This window comes from Musca vetustissima, unplaced genomic scaffold (assembly GCF_032173495.1).
Source record: "Musca vetustissima isolate MV318-11 ecotype Yass unplaced genomic scaffold, APGP_CSIRO_Mvet_v1 utg102361, whole genome shotgun sequence".
NCBI classification, from domain to species: Eukaryota; Metazoa; Arthropoda; class Insecta; order Diptera; family Muscidae; genus Musca; species Musca vetustissima.
Genome location: NW_026882028.1, coordinates 10123 through 27713, shown reverse-complemented (window position 1 = coordinate 27713; position 17591 = coordinate 10123). Strand labels below are relative to the sequence as shown.

Sequence of the window (17591 nt, the reverse complement as noted above, 5' to 3'; positions counted from 1 at the left end):
TGTAGCTTTTAGCTCGATTTTTTTCGATTCTTTTTTTATAAAATCGATGTATTGTCGCTTATTGAATATGTTCCTATCAAAACCTCAGAAAAAGAAAAAGTGAAGTTTTTGAGTTTTCACGTAGAAATTTTTTTTTAAAGTTCACGCCTTCTTTTATACAAGTGATCTACACGAATACGCGTATATAATTGTCTCCTAGAAAAGTGTGCCTACAATCCTAAAAAAAATAGTGTCAATTGGTCTGTATTGTTATATTAGAGCTCTATCGGGATTTGGAATCCCTCACACCATATTACAGTAAATTCGGTTCAATATTTTGGCCGACATGGGGGCTATACCTAATAAATGGCCACTCTGACAGGTATATATCTCCGAAAAATGTCAAAAGTACTTTGACTTTTTTAACACGCGTTCACGACTAACATGTGTTAAAACGACGTGATCGAATTTAAATATATTTGAAAATCATAAAATAACCGCACTCCATACGGCACGCATTTATTGTAGTGGCCAATTAAATAAAGAAACCTAATTAACTTTAACTGGGCTCTTTAACGCGATGCAAAAACAAAACACACAACCCCACACAATTTACGTCGACCAGAAAACAAATGGACAATTAATAATGTTAACAGTTGGAATTGGCGTAAAAATCCACATTCATTATTTCTAGCAGCAAGAGGTTTCATTTCGTGTTCATTGATGAAATTGTATCCATTCATTACTAGCACAGCGGTATGTGGGATATATCATTACCATTTGAAAATCCAAAAATAAAAACAAAAATGATATTAGATATTGGCCAACAAAGCACACACTTTAACAATTTGTTTGCAAACGCCAGAAATAATTGGCAATGATATCAAGTTCAGGGTCAACCGCTAAAAGATGCCAATACATAGGTAATGATTTGATGGTCTGGCACATTCCATATCTCGGAAGTAATTTAGCTATGGAAAAGGGGAGCAATTCATCAATAAGATGGTAGTAATTGAAAATTGTGAGCCCATCACCATCATCAAACACCTCTTGTAAGAAGTTCACAAAAAATATATAAACCAAACATATGCCGCAAATAGGTATTATTCATCTCATACACCTCAAAGAGATAACAATCACAGGATGGTAATTATACGCACACATATATACACACATTGTAAATAGACTACATATATATCTTTTTTCAATTGCAGAATACCTTCTTGTTCTTTGCCGTGGCTTTGGTGGCCTCTGTGACAGCCGATGTGTCCCATTTGGGTTATAGCTATCCTCAACCGGATTCAAGATTTTCGGTGGTGCCATCCATTTCCATCCAGCTGCCTGCAAACAATTTCGTGTTACCTAAAGTACCCATGAATATGTACGTGCCTCCTGTTCAAATGCAACAACATATGGTTGAACACCATCAGCAGCAGCAACAACAACCTCAACCTGAAATTTCTATTCCCTTGCCTTCATATGTACCTTCTGGACCAATGATGCAATCCCATAGCAATTATATGGCTCCCATTGAAAATGTACAACAACATAGCTACATGGCACCCATGGAATCTGTTTCCGCCCCTAAACTCCATAATAATTATTTACCACCTATGGAAGTAGCCCCCGCCCCTAAGCCTCAAGCTAATTACTTGCCACCCATGGAATCAGCTCCCGCACCCATGATGCCCCACAACAATTATTTGCCACCCATGAATGCTGCTCCCATTATGACTGTAATGGCGCCCAAGGAAAGCTATATTCCACCTGCACCCAAAGAAATTTACATTCCTCCTGCACCACAAAACCCAAGAGAAACCACCCACAACCACAGCAGCTCCCGTTACTCCCAAGAAAACCTATCTTCCACCAGTCACAACAACAGTAGCTCCCGTTACTCCCAAGAAAACCTACCTTCCTCCACCAACAACTGCACCCAAGAAAACCTATCTTCCTCCTACCACAACAGCAGCTCCCGTTACTCCCAAGAAAACCTACCTTCCACCACAATCAACAACACCAGCCCCAGCTCCCAAGAAAACCTATCTTCCACCACCCACAACAACATTGGCACCGGTCACTCCCAAGAAAACCTATCTGCCTCCACCAACAACAACTGCCGCCCCTGCTGCTCCAAAGAAAACCTACCTCCCTCCTAAACCATCCAGAACTGTTGAACTTCCTCCTGCACCCGTTAAACCTGAAACCATTTCCAAACCCAAGAACAGTTATTTACCACCAGCGCCCAAAAACTCTTATCTCCCACCTCAAAACACCTACTTGCCCCCCGAGGAGCCAATTACTGAGAAGCCACACATTATTACCCCACCTGCACCACGCATTGAAGACTTGGTCGTACCTCAACGTCCTGAACCAAAATATGTTGATCTAGAACAATACACCGATGAAGGTTACAAGACTGTACGCAAATTGAAATTGTAAAGTGAATGCAGACATGTTCGTTTTTTTACATTTTAACAATTTGCAAATTGTTATTTAGTTCTTACAGATAGATTCAATTTTTGTTTTGTTGTTGCTCAAAATACATTGTCAACATTTTCACTTCATTTTGTTTAATATAAAATTTAATTATAAATGAGTACTTAAATTTAAATCAATTTTTTCATAATTTTATGTGATAACAGGTAAAGTTAGAAATGAAGGGATATCAACAATTCTCAGACTTGTCCAACATCCCTCGTCGTTTTGAGAAAGACTCTAAGCGTTGTTGTAATATGGACGATCAAATTTAATTTTTTAAAGCCAAAGCGAACCTCGATGTCTACGTCTTCAAGCTAAATTTTCGAGTGTGGGGCGAGTATACGCCCTATATCCACTTTGAAGATTATTGTTCTATAATTGTTCGGAATTTTCGAAGTGCATTATCACCACAAAAATGCATCGATGAAATTAAATAAGTGCGAGTAAAATTATACTTGAAGTGAATAGATTATCGGATTGACCCATTGATTGCACATCGTACTATTTTATCGTTATTGTACGAAAAATTCACGAACGATAAAAATTCGCTGCAAGCGTCGTCGATTCGTTTATTCGTGAGCATTTGTTGCTGAAGAACACTATTTTAAAAAACTCAAAAAACAAATGTTCGCGAATGCTCGCGAGCACTGTTAAAAACAACAACAAACAAACATATCATGAAAAAGTAAACAAACACACACACACACAAAACGAATGCATGTGTGTGTAGCAGAAAGTGTAGGGAATAACAAAACACATGTCCAACAACTATTGAGTTCACCAACGTTTGTTGTTATTGTGGTTGCTGTTTTGAGCATTCGCAAGAATTCGGGAATGTTTGTTTTCATTCGTGAACGAATGTCAGAAAGAATTTCAACCACCAACGAAAAGAACGATCGTTATTATGTGTCCTGACTCGTCTGTCATATGTGTGCGAACATTCTTTGGCGACTGTTCCTTTGGTAAAGAATTCATCGCCATAAATTCATTCGTAAAATGAACACAAAACGAAACCAGTAAGGAAAGCAGTAAACTCGGACTGGGCCGACTATATGATACCCTTCACCACTTTGGGTATATTGTACATATGTATCCCCTCCTCTTTCTGCAACCTATGATAAATTTAATTTCATTCGGGTAGATTTAAAGTCGACTTCGTACCATGGGGCAAATTTATGAAAAACGACTTATAGCAAAATTAATACATGCTATTCGCTCGCCGCACTGTTACAATTTTAATTTCATTTAGACATCCATTCAAAATACATATGGAAGCTATGACAGCATCTACATCAATTTCAACATAACGCAATAACGTTATTCAAGTTCCAACTTGATACGTTGTGCAAAAAATCGTGTTAATCGAACCAACATTAAAAGGTTGGTGCACCATTTATGTAAAATCGGACGAATATATATGAATATGTGGCAGCTATATCTAAACCAGAACCGATTTTTCCGAAACTTAGGAACTTTGGTGCACCATTTACATAGAATCGGATAAAACTATATATGGGAGCTATATCTAAATCTGAACCGATTTTCACGAAACTTAGCACACATCATTCTGGACTTAATTCAGTACTCTATGTCAAATTTCGTGCATATCGAAATATATATAGGGACTTTGGTGCTCCATTTACCTTAAATCGGACGAAACTATATATGGGAGCTATATCTAAATCTGAACCGATTTTCTCGAAACTTGGCACACATCATTCTGCACCTAATTCGTTACTCTATGCCAATTTTCGTGCAAATCGAATGATATATAGGGACTTTGGGGCACCATTTACCTTAAATCGGACGAAACTATATATGGGAGCTATATCTAAATCTGAACCGATTTTCTCGAAACTTGGCACACATCATTCTGCACCTAATTCATTACTCTATGCCAAATTTCGTGCAAATCGAATGATATATAAGGACTTTGGGGCACCATTTACCTTAAATCGGACGAAACTATATATGGGAGCTATATCTAAATCTTAACCGATTTTCTCGAAACTTGGCACACATCATTCTGGACCTAACTCAGTACTCTATGCCAAATTTCGTGCAAATCGAATTATATTTAGGGACTTTGGTGCACCAATGTGTCCAAACACCCTATATACCGAATAATGGAAGTAATAACGGAAACTTGGTACAATACTTATAATTTTTAATAGGGAGCTTTTCGACTCAATGATCATCCAAAATATAAAATTACAGGCAATTTGGTCGAAACACGTGATGAAACTCCTCAAAATACTAATAAATGGGAGTACCATTACATGAACAATATTTATAATTTTTGGTAGGGAGATTTTTTGCTCAATGAGAATCCCTTATATCAAATTAGAACCAATTCGCTTGAAAAACTTGTCCAAATACCGAATATTGGGGTTTATCTCTATACGAAGGCTATCCTAAATAGTGGACCGACATATTCCATACCAAACATCCTAGGTGTATTAGTAATGTATGTTCTATCTTAAATATTAGAAGCGCTCTTGCAAACGGAATGATAAATTTAATATACACTCCATCTTGTAGTAGAGGATATAAAAATGTAATAAAAAAACTGGGTCAACACTAAACAGTTATTCAATGAAATTGAGACCCACACAGGTATGTCATTCAAATCCATTCAACACCATTACCATATATGTTACATATTAACCTAATCACATTTTGTATTGCAACTAAGACTTGTAATCAATCGCATTAACTAGATATCAATCCAATCCGCAATAAATGCATACAAATTATCATAACAACACGAATTTACATGAAAAACAAAAAGCACATCTGCTTTTTATGAAAATATTACAACCTTTACTAATCGAACAAGTTTGAGATGAATAAAAAACAAAGACTTCATAAGTCAATTTTACAATTTAATTTGCATATATAAAAATAATAAAAAACAAAAACGATTGTGGTTTTTGTTTTACACTAAAATCATGTTTTGTGACTCGCTTTCTTGTCCGGAAATGCTAGAACGAAAAAAATCGAACCAATATCGAAATAGTAAACCTAGCTATGCCTATGATAATAAAAACATTTAGCACATGGTTTTCAAAACGATATTTTACGGAAATTATAAATTGATGTGTAATAAATTATAAAAAAACTTGTTTGACAAATTAATGGGAATATTATATTTCGCGGCAGCAGCAGCGGTATCTATTTGGTCAAATGGTGAGAGAAAAAATATACAGTTTTGTTTTTTTTAGGTAGGTCAGCACCAGCCTATTAGTGGAGTAGTTGTAATTCAAAGTCATGCCGTCTTTTTGAGATGTTCATCACAGCTTTTATTAAGGTTTATATAACATTTTATGGTTCAAAAGAATCCAAACAAATTCACTAAGCTGTGGATGAATGTGACTAATAAAATTGACGGACTAAGACAACATATATTAGAATGCAGTCCATTGTAGTTCGAATAATGAGTAACTTGAGACCCTTGACACCTATGAGATGAATAAAGTGAAAACTTCGTTATGTTAGTCAGGAGATAACATTTAATAACCTCCACTATGAGGTGGACATTCAAAAATACTTTCAGTCGATCGGGCTTTTATATGGGGGATATTGTAGGAGGGAAGATTAGAATACTTACATAAGGCCTATGTGAAATATAATACTGAGGGACATGCAAAGAGGACCAATATTGATAAGTTTTATTTATGGGAAGTTTTTCTACCTGATGAAAATCCAAAATATTAAATTACAGCAAATGCGGTAAATAAAGTGTACTATCTATACCACAAATTCCGAAGTAACCGTTTTATGGAGCTACCCTAAAATGTTGATCTATATGTAGACATTTTGGGAGGAATATTGCTACCCAATTAGAACCCAACAACTCTCTCATAGAAGTCCTGCTCTCTATTTCCAAAAAACTCCAGTAGTCGATTTGCACAATCCTCCCTAGATACCATTTTTTTTGTCATTAAAGAAATTTTGCAATGCAAGAAAAATATGATAACCGCCTGTTGCCAAGCCCAGACATGGTGGGTGTATTAAAACTTCCCAATAAAACTCCCGAAGTGTTTAGCGAGTCACTGTAGATTTGTGTGGCCTAGCATTGTCCTGGTGGAACACGACACCTCTCCTGTTAACCAATTCTGGCCGTTTCTGGTCAATTTCTATCTTCAAACGGTCCAGTTGTTGACAGTAGAAATCAGAACATAGCATTTTGCCATATGGAAGCAACTCATAATAAATAATCCCCTTCCAGTCCCAACAAATGCATACCAGAACCGTCCTGGACACCGTTTGAGGTTCTTTGCCGCTCTTTGACCACGATCGTTTTCGTACAGGATTATCGTATGTGATTCATTTCTCTGAATTTGGCCAAGGCTTCGCAGATGGAAATTCGGGTTTTTTTATGCTGGTCAACTTCGATAATTTCTCAGATTTTATCGACATTTTCAACGAAAAATAATGGATTTATTTTTTCCCAACCTAAAATATAAGTATATCCTTAAAAAAAGTGTAATGATTTCACCTGAATTTCCATTTATTTGTTATTTGTTTTACTAAATATTTGAAACACTTTGCCAATACTGATTTTTCGTCAATTGGAACGAAAAATACCTCACAAACACCAGTAGGTCGATTTAGTAACTTAAACCGATCCGACACTCGACAATTTTGTCTACACATAAAATCGTTTGCAGTAACGAACATGTTATTTTGTAAAAATGTAGACAAATTGTCGATAAACTTTGAAAAAGCGTTTAATTTGGAACATTTTGAAAACTACTTACATACCAATTATGAACAAACCAAGGCATGTTCAATATTGAAGAATATTTGTCGATAAGTTATCTTCGAATTTTTTGTTTATTAACAACATTTTTAACAATTGTTGTTAAAAACTGTTATAGAATTAAAATATTGTTTATTTTGTCGTTATAATATTTTATCGAGTTGAGAATTGTTTAATTTGATTGTGAATCGACCCAATAAATTTGACATTGATCTTTTCATTGAATTGTGTTGCTTCAGCGTCAGCCACAAAATATACTTTTTATGTTAACTTTTTTAATCGAAATTCAATTTTTAAATTTAACACAAAGCTACAGATATTTTAAAGCCTGTTTTAAGGCTGAAACGAAATCGACAGACCGTTGAGATATGCTATGGAAAATTAAACATAGGTGTGTTTACTTGCCAGATCGTTGAGTTTGGAAATTGTGATTTGGTGAACAAAACATAAAACTCGTCTAATACATCTCAAATAAAGTTTGATTTCGTTATATTTCGAAACTCCTCTTTGTAATCATTGACGTAACAAGAAAAAAAACCGCAAACATAATAATATTTTGTTTTTGTGTCTCTTTTGTGAAAACGCCGGAAAAGTACAAAAAAGTGGTCAACAAGTACATTTAGGTTTATTTAATATTTACCTATAATCGAGTATGTTTTTATGAAGACGAAGTAATTTAACTGTGTATAACATTATTAAACAATAAGAAATAAAAAAATTATTGATTTATGAGTCGAAGGAATCATTATTGTCCTGAAGAGAAAGAAATGACATAAAAAAGTGAATACTGATGAACAAAGTAGCCATTTTAGCCAAATCCCTGAAAAGGTTGGTGGGTTTGGTCCAAACAAAATTGAGATCAAACAAAACAATGTGAAGAACCCCATTTTAAAAGACAAAAACAACTATCGATAGTCCCATTGTTGATCTCGCTAAAGATACAAATTAAATTAATATCGCGCAATTTCTATTGGCATGGTAAATTATATTTTTACCCAAACTTATCGGAGAAGACTGGGGTCAGCCAAATAGCAAAGCCATTAACAAAAAGTTCGACTTGTTCGGAATAAAAAAAAATTGTTCAGTCTTTGATAACATGTGCAGGAAAAAATAGGCGAAATATCTCATGGAGCAATGAAATGAAAATATTTTTTTTTTCAGAAGCAACTACCGCATAAGTGTAAGACGCCCCAATAATAAAACTGCAGTTAAGGTCGACTATATGATACCCTCACCATTTTGGGTATATTTAGAAGATGCATCCTTTAGACATGAAATTGAACTAAATTAAACATGAGATCTGTATTTATATGTGAACCGACTAAAATCAATCCATACACATGCCTTTATGTAACCTATGCCAAATTTCATTCGGCCATATTTAGAGTCGTATGCGTACAATGGGACTTATTTATGCAAACCAATTTATAGCACACTTGATACACGCTATTCGGTATGCCGCACTGTTCAAAATTAAATTTCAATCAGACACCCGTTCGAATTATATATGTAAGCTATGTCTGCATCTGCACCTTTAAAAAAAGCGCAATAACGTCATTCTATTCTCACTTTGATACGTTAGGAGTACCATTTATCTAAATTCGGAAGAAAATAAATCTGTGTGAGCTACACCTAAATCTGAAGCGATTTTAACGAAACTTGCCAGAGCTTAATTTCAGTACATTGTACAAAATTGTATGCCAATCTTACAAACTTTGGGTCTTTAGTGCACACTTTACATAAAATCGGAATAAAATATATATGTGGGCTATACCGATTTTCAGGAAAGCTAAGACACATCGTTCTAGACTTCATTCAGTACGCTACGCCGAATTTCGTGCAAATCGAAAGACATATAGGGACTTTGGAGCACAATTTACATTAAATCGGACGAAAATATTTATTGGAGCTATATCGAAATCTGAACCGATTTTTCCCAATTTCAATAGGATTCGTCTTTAGGCCAAATAAATTAGCTGTACCAAATTTCATTCAAATCGGATCATAAATGCGACCTGTACTTTGTTTACAATTCAACATGGACAGACAGACAGACGGAGAGACGATGGACTTAAAAAGTGTTTCTATGCATATTCTCAAAAGGAACCATGTGTCTATCTCGTTTCCTTTTGCCTGTTACAAACGTATGCACAAAAATATAATACCCTATACCACAGTGTGGTGAAGGGTATAAAAATGTTCACAAACATTTAATCTTACCGTTTATGTTTCAACTGACAACACTTGTGATCTTAATCAAATTCGTAAAATAGTTCCTACAACAATAGTATTTGGTATTACATATTACAAAAGGTGCTAAAGTTAAATAATTTTATTTTATACTCTATTAAAAATGTATTTGAATTCTTCTGCGGCGCCTATCTTATCATTAAATATTATAATATATGTATGCGATCGATAAATTGTATATATAAATAGGTAGGCTGGCAGCCTGCCTATTTACGTCACATCACGTTTTTATTAGATTTGCAGAACAAAGCTGGAACAAAACATTAAACACGTTTGTGATTGTACAGGTTTTAGCAACGACTAAACACACAATTTAGCATAATTTCAAATCAACACCACATTATGGATGGGGAAAATATTCGTCGGTGGAATAAATAAATTAAAACTAGAAGAGCAGATAATCCCGCGTTGAGTTCGACCAGACCATTTGTGACCTTTGGTAAAATGTGTTTAATACCCCCAAACTGCCAAATAATGGGGGTCCGTTTATGTGGCGCCTACCCCGAAACTTAAGTCAATATTGATAGTTTTTGGTACGAATATTTCACACCCAATGAGAATTCAAAACACGAAATTACAGGCTATATGGTTGAACATCGCGTTAAATATCCCAAAAAACACATTAGGGGGGGACTTTAAATGGGGGTACTCAAAATTGTGGAGCAAATTTGATAATTTTTGGTTAGAATATGTGCGACACAATGCGAATTCAAAGTACAAAATTACAGGTAATTTGGTTGAAGGTGAGACAATATCATCCAATTTAAAAATCAGCATGCTGTCAATTTTAATTTTTTATTACATTTTTAAAGGCATTTTCCAACTACTATTTTTAAATTATTGACAATATTTCTTATATTTATGAACGGTCGCAAAATTCGGAGCAAGGCGTTAATTGGTGCTATAACCATTAAAATACCCTCTGGCAAGCAGTGGGTATTTTAAGCACCACTTCGATTGTATACATAAAGATCAATCAACTCCAATAAAAAAATAACTAAAAAAGCTTAACCCATTCGAGAGCTATAACGAATTTACTATGTTTGTTTTAGATATATTATCATTTAAGCATGGATTTAAATATATATTATTTTAAGGTATATATAATTTTGAGTTCCTACATCTAGACCAGATCCGTATAGACTAATTTAAAACAAAAAACCTCACGATAGTCCAGTTTTTTAATGAGTTACAGAGCTATCTTTGGATGGGTACAAATGTACCTCGGTTATTGATCTACGTAGGTAATAACTTTAAAAAATTTTAAAAATTATATATATGGAAAATATTTATAATTTTTTTCTTCGATTATATGTGAAAATACCTCAAGAATGATTCCACAAAATTTGATCCAAATATCTCCATTATTAAAAATTTTACAGCAATTTTATTCAAAAAAAGGTACAAATGTACCCGGTTATTGACCGTAGGGTTAATAGAATTGTGCACTGAACGCCTCATATTACACAGAGTTCTGAATTTAAATATATTATTATAAAGTGTAAATTGTATTTTATGTTCTATAAAATATGCATTTTATTTCATAATAAATTTGTTGATACTATTTTTATATATTATAATATATGCCAATAAATTGTATTCATAAATAGGCTGGCTGACTGCCGAAATGTTTATTCAATATTAGAAAAAAGGTGGAACATTTAACACTTATTTTTATTGTACAGGTTTTTCCACAAAATTTACAATCAGAAGCGACTAAACACACGCTTTTAACATTTAGCATAATTTGAAAACACCACGAAACTGAGCCTATAATTAAACTAGACAAATCAAAACAAAACATAATAAGAGGTTGTGGAAAAATATTAATCGATGGAATATAAAATTTATAACAAGAAGACAACCCGCGTTGTGTTCGACCAGACCCTTTGTGAAAATAACTACGGAGTTTCGATATGAATATTCGTTACATTCCTTGTTGAGGGCTACAAGAAATCTGCGTCAATTTGAAATATTTTGCAACAATTTGAAATACATACATATATTCCAGAAAAAAAACCTAATAAAAGAATTAGCGAATATTTGGGTTATCATTATATAAAGGGAATAGCAAAGTGCCCGCTACTTCGTATGCGAAAAGGGAATACAAAAAGAAAAATACGAATATTTGGGGTTATCATTATATAAGTGGACTAGCAAAGTGCCCGCTACTTCGTATGCGGAAATGGAATACAAAAAGAAAATAATACTTCATATGGAAGTCGTGAATACTTTATAATTTGTTATACTATAGTTCCAGCTCTATTCCTACATTTAATATCACGTTTATTACCATATAGTACTTTTCATACGCATAAGCGCTATTTTCGGAAATCTTATTCATATTTCCATTACACAGATTTAGAATAGATCAGAATTCCAATAATATATTTACGTACAGGTTCCACATTTAGTCCCATTTAGTACTTTTCGAACACATAAGTACACATTTTCAAGACTACCTCCGTAAACTCATTTAAACGCAATTAGTACTAAATTTAGTACCATTTTTTACTTTTTATATAAATATGTACTTATTTCATAAACCATATAGAATTTCAACATTCTAGCTAGCAATATATATACAATTAGAACTAAATTTAGTAAAGTTTAATACTTTTCGTACACCTTTAGTTCAAATTTCCAAAAACCCTTTTGTACAACTTTCCATCAGTGGCCCACATTCCAAATTTCAGAATTCTAGCTCTTCCCGTTCGCCTAATACAAAGGGTACCACCATAGTTGGTACATTTTAGTACTTTTCGTACCCTTCTAGTTCGAATTTCCAAAAACCCAGCCTTATCTCACGCCTACACACCAACACCAACCCACACTCAAAATTTCAAGCTTCTAGCTTTAGCCGTTTCGTCTGGGCGATGATCTGTCAGTCACTCACTCACTCACTTAACACTAAGCTCTTTTATATATATAGATATGTCGATTAATAACCGATATAGCTCAATTTCGAACGCAATATTTTAGTTTTGTATCCTAAGACGTTCCTTCAGGAGGTATCATTATAGGGGGATTCATCAGGTTCAAGTTTTTTTTTATCACGATATCCTTAGAAGAAGGAATGATTACAACAGATGGCTAAATCGTCATAGAATTCCATACTTTGTAGGGTAAAAACTGACAATTTCGAGAAACAAATATTTCCTCTACCTTTGGTAGAATACGCCTTTATGGTGACAACTGCTCCACTCGAAACAAATCAGATAACTATTTAATATAAAAAGGATGTTATATGGGGCCTTCCCCTTAAAGGGGTCGAATATTTTAATTTTTGGTAGGGAAAATTGGAGGGTACCCTTATATGGGGGCCAATAAGAGTTCTTGTGGGCCCAATAAGAACCCAATGTACTAAATTACAGCCAAATCAGTGGAAAAATACGCTCAAACCCCCGAAAATACTGGAAGTTTGGGGTACCGTTATACGGGGGCTATATTTATAATTTTTAGTGGGGAAATTTGGTGCCCAATAAGAACTCAACGTACCTAATTTTAGTGAATTAAGTAGAAAATGCGCTCAAGAACCCCATAAAAACGAAAATTTGCTGCAATTTCGATGTGTTACAAACGGCAAAATTTTGGCCGCCTATGTCAAGTGGTTCGGCAGTTAATGAGTTTATACCCAATTTTTGGGTAAATACTCAAAATAGGGGTACCTTTGTATGGGGGCTACCAGTACACGTGGACCTAAAATGGGAGATACGGTTATATGGGGGCTATATCAAAACGTGGCCCCAGGTACCCCATTTTGCATTTCAATATTTCCTTTGACATTAAAAACATGTAAGCAAAATTTTGGCCGCCTATGTTACTGAGTTTATACCCAATTTTTGGGTATTTACCCACTTCTTTAAATTATCGTAAAACTATGCATTCTAAATCGATTTGATAACATAAACCCGTAAGATTTTGTTTTACCGATTCAATATAGTAAATACCCAAATAAATAAAATGCCCAAGTTACCGGGCATTTACCCTTTGGGTATTTACCCACTGCCCATCTCTATGTTATGTTACTCTCCCGCCTTTGTTAAGCAAACGGCAAACCTAAATTGAGAGAGAATACGTGTGGTTTGTTGTCACGAAAACGTAAAGGGCTGAACAACACTGGTATAGACGCTAATTACTTTAAGAGGGACATATTAGAATTCAAAAAAAGAGGTTTTTATAAAAAAATCTTTTTTTGGTATAAAACCTTGTAAATTTTTTAATTACCCAGTATAGTTATATTTCTACATAACAGATGTTTGCCCTCTATATCTATTATTCATAGATATCTTGTTTGGATAGTTTTAATGACACATTTAATACAATGATTTTACAAAAAATAATACAAAGGCAAGCAACTAAAAAACGTGTTGGTGGCAATTCGGAAAAAGCTATAAAAATAAATATATTTATTATTAACATCACAAAAGGTAAAAATTTGGTATTCTAGCTGAAATTGTTTTCTATCATGTTGCCGATACACGACATTAACATTTAGCATAACGTATTTTCCTTTAAAATATTTAATATAACTAAAGGCTGAAAAAAATAATTTAAAACCATTGTACATTCAAAAATTTACAATGTTTATCATAAATCGGATGAATAAAATTTTTAATCTGTATGGGTACTTTTAGCATTGTGCAAAATTGTGTATATACAGTTCAATCGGAACACTGTATTTATACACAAAATTCCTTCTCTAAATTCCAAAAAAAAACTAATGGCATTTTTGAAACAAAAGCCTCTATAAAAATTCATCATAAATTTTATTTCAGACAAAGGCAAACAAATCGAATGCAAATCCGAATACACAAATCATATATTTTTTTAAATGGAAAATAATAACTCCATGCATAATTTTATGTTCGAAACTCATCCATAAATAAGTATGAACGAAAAAATAGAAACTTTATTAACTCTACCGACATAAAGTGAACAATAAACGTGATCAAGTTCTCCCACAATAGATCGGTACCCTAACAAATACGTCATCATCATCATTAATCAATTTGATGCAAAACACAATTTTTGTACAATTGTTGAACATTATTTACATTTCAATTTCAAATGCTAAATGAAGATATTAAATTCTATTTTTAGATTTTGGAAGAAAATATATTTCGATTATTATAAATGTTTAGGTAACAAGTATTGCTTATGTTCAACAGTGGGTTCAAATTTTTGTTACTCCCACATCATAATTTGCATTTCATTCGATTGAAAAATGCGCCAAAGACAATTAAAATATGTAAAATGAGGCGGGACCTTTATTTGTAAGCTTCAACAGTATCGGAATTAAATCGATCCGGTTGAACTTAAAAATAAAAAATATTGATTACTGGTTATAATAGTAATATTTAAAATACCACCCACAACAACAGGAAACATTTATTTCCTTAAATAGAATATTTCATATATTTTTGTTCATATTAATATTATAACTATAAATCAGATTGAAAATACACATAGAAGACAGTTCACACCTCCAAAAGAGGGAAATGAAGATAACAAAAACAGTAAAATGTTTTTTTATAACCAAAAGTTCATCTGGATGAAAAAAATTATCTACTATGCCAAGCATTCATTAATTAAAAATTTATTATACTAGAAAAATATGCAAAAAGATCAATATGCCTATAAACAAAACAATCAGGCAATAAAAAATGTACGTGGCCAAGGTCGACAGTGTGATACACTACACAACTACCTTTGGATATGAATTCTTCCAGAAGTAGACTATCAGAACCTCAAATACATTTTATGGGTCTAATTTTAGGATTTTAAAAATTTTATAAATAGACAACAAGTTGTTAAGTTCGGCCAGGCCGATCTTTTTATAGCCTCCACCATGAGCTGGACATGCAAAATACCTAAAATCGTGTGTTTCAGGAGAAACCGAAATACTCAACTACAGACACTCAGATTGGGCTAATTCTTTGAACATAACAAAACTGACCCGTGACGTTTGAAAAAATATGTAAAAATACCGAATGGTTTTACTAAAGCGGGAACCGATATGGATAATTTTTGGTTGTGTGATATGACACCCAATAAGTATCCAAAATATATACATACAGACAATTTGTACCCAACATCTCCAAAATACCGCATACCGTTATACGGGAGATACCCCGAAATTCGACTCAATTTTAATAACCTTAAGCAAGAAGGTTGGCCATACTTTTAGATCCTAAACTACCAAATTGCAGCCAATTCCGATGAAAAACGTGTCCAACAACCCTAAAATAGCCAATATTGGTGGGTGCCATTGTATGGAGGTTATACCGAAACTTGGGTCAATATTAATAATTTTTGTATAAAAGTTCGCTTTACATTGAGAACTCAAAAATTACAATCAATTCGGTTGGGAATATCGTCTAAAGCGAATACATTACTGGAATCGATCTTTAACTTTTCACATCGAAAAATGGAACATATCGGGCAATTTGTATACCCTACACAACTATGTTGTCAGGGTATTATAGCTTTGTGCAGCCCCAAGAGTTTGTAACGCCGCGAAATATTGGTCCTAGACCCACCTTTAAGTATACCGATCGTCATATCTCGCCTAGCTGAGACGATCTAGACATGTGTGTCCGTGTGTCCATTATAATTTGTAAACACGATACAGGCCACATTTATGGAACAATCTTCACGAAATTTTGCATGTAGGGAGGGTTCGGCCCAATGAAGACCCTATTGTTTTGGTAAAGATCAGTTAATATTTAGGGGATGAAATGGACCAAATACTTAATTTTTGTCGGTTTTTCTGGTCGCTCCAGAGGCCGCAATTATGGCCCAAACATCTCACTTTTTTCATGGAGAAGGGGATCGGGCCAACGAATAAGCAAGCGGGCCAACGAATAAGCAAGATCGGTCAATATTTAGCGGGTCAAATGAACCCTGACTTTTGTGTGAAAAATGTTAAAATTTGTATTCTATGGCGTATATATTTACACCTGAATGATATAGACCCGAGAAGTTGATAGTATATCGGAAGAGGAGTTGTTGACCTTTAAATTGATACCAATTATATTGTCATATGTACTCGGATGCGGGAGTTACACATAAGTATTTACAGGTGCTTACGTATTCAGATACTGCTCCGCTCACTGGTTAAGATTATTTCCTAAGAGAGGATATTATTAGCGTGAATTTTTAAATATTATTTTTAAGGTCATAAATGAGATTTTTAAGCATGATTTTTTGTGGAATATTTTTCCGCACTATCAGGACCATAAACGTGGATAACTGAGCCACAAGTGCATACTTTTGGATTTTTTAAGAATATTTTTCCCAGGCTATAGGGCCCATAAGCGTACATTGTAGAACAATATTTCTTTCAAGATTTAGAGGATCACAAGCTTGAATTTATGCGGAATATTTTTTTAAGACAAAGTTCCAGCTGCAGCTCACAAAAATAATTAGAATACTAAATATAGAATTAGTTCAAGTATGGCCAAGAAGCGTCCATTACTTCTGGCACCTCCACTTGTAAATAGTCACAGTTTTGAAAAATCTCACAAAATTCTAAACGAGTCTCAGATAATGTTCTTAGGTGAAAGGTGGAAGACAATTGACAGGTCAACTGTATATCAAATATTGTTAGAGGAGAAACATGTTTTCATAACAAAAAAGAAAGAACAAGAAAAACGTGAGCGTCCGGAAATTTTACCAACGAGTAAAACACGAAACCGAAGGCCTTGGTGCAGGCACATCCTCCTGTAGAGATGAAGAAGGAAATCTGGTGACAGATACAGACAGCGTGTAGAGGCTCTGGACAGCGTGTAGAGGCCAAATCCTGGAAAAGACCCACGAAAAACACATATACACATACCATCTATTTGTCGAATATAAAGCCGCATTCGACAGCCCTATCCATTCAGAGGTGTTTAAAGCCATGCCTACGTTCGGCATTCCTGCAATATTAATACAACTATGCAGGATAACTTTAAGTGGCACAAGGTTAGCAGTTAAAGTAGGAAAGGACCTATCGGAGCCCTTCAAAACCGAACGAGGATTCAGACAAGGTGACAGTTTGTCGTGTGATCTTTTTAACGTCCTGCTGGAAAAGGTCATACGAGACGTAAAGGTGAACAGAAATGGCACTCTG

At 34.2% G+C, this 17591-nt stretch overlaps 1 protein-coding gene across 1 annotated transcript; it reads left to right on the top strand.

Annotated features, from left to right (window-relative positions):
- Positions 1 to 1193: 1193 nt before the first annotated feature.
- Positions 1194 to 2421, top strand: LOC133328152 (uncharacterized; the record flags this gene model as incomplete). Its single annotated transcript, XM_061536708.1, has 2 exons — positions 1194 to 1715; positions 1795 to 2421. Coding segments are annotated over 2 exons (1149 nt in total), but the record flags the coding sequence as incomplete, so codon positions are not given.
- Positions 2422 to 17591: the final 15170 nt, after the last annotated feature.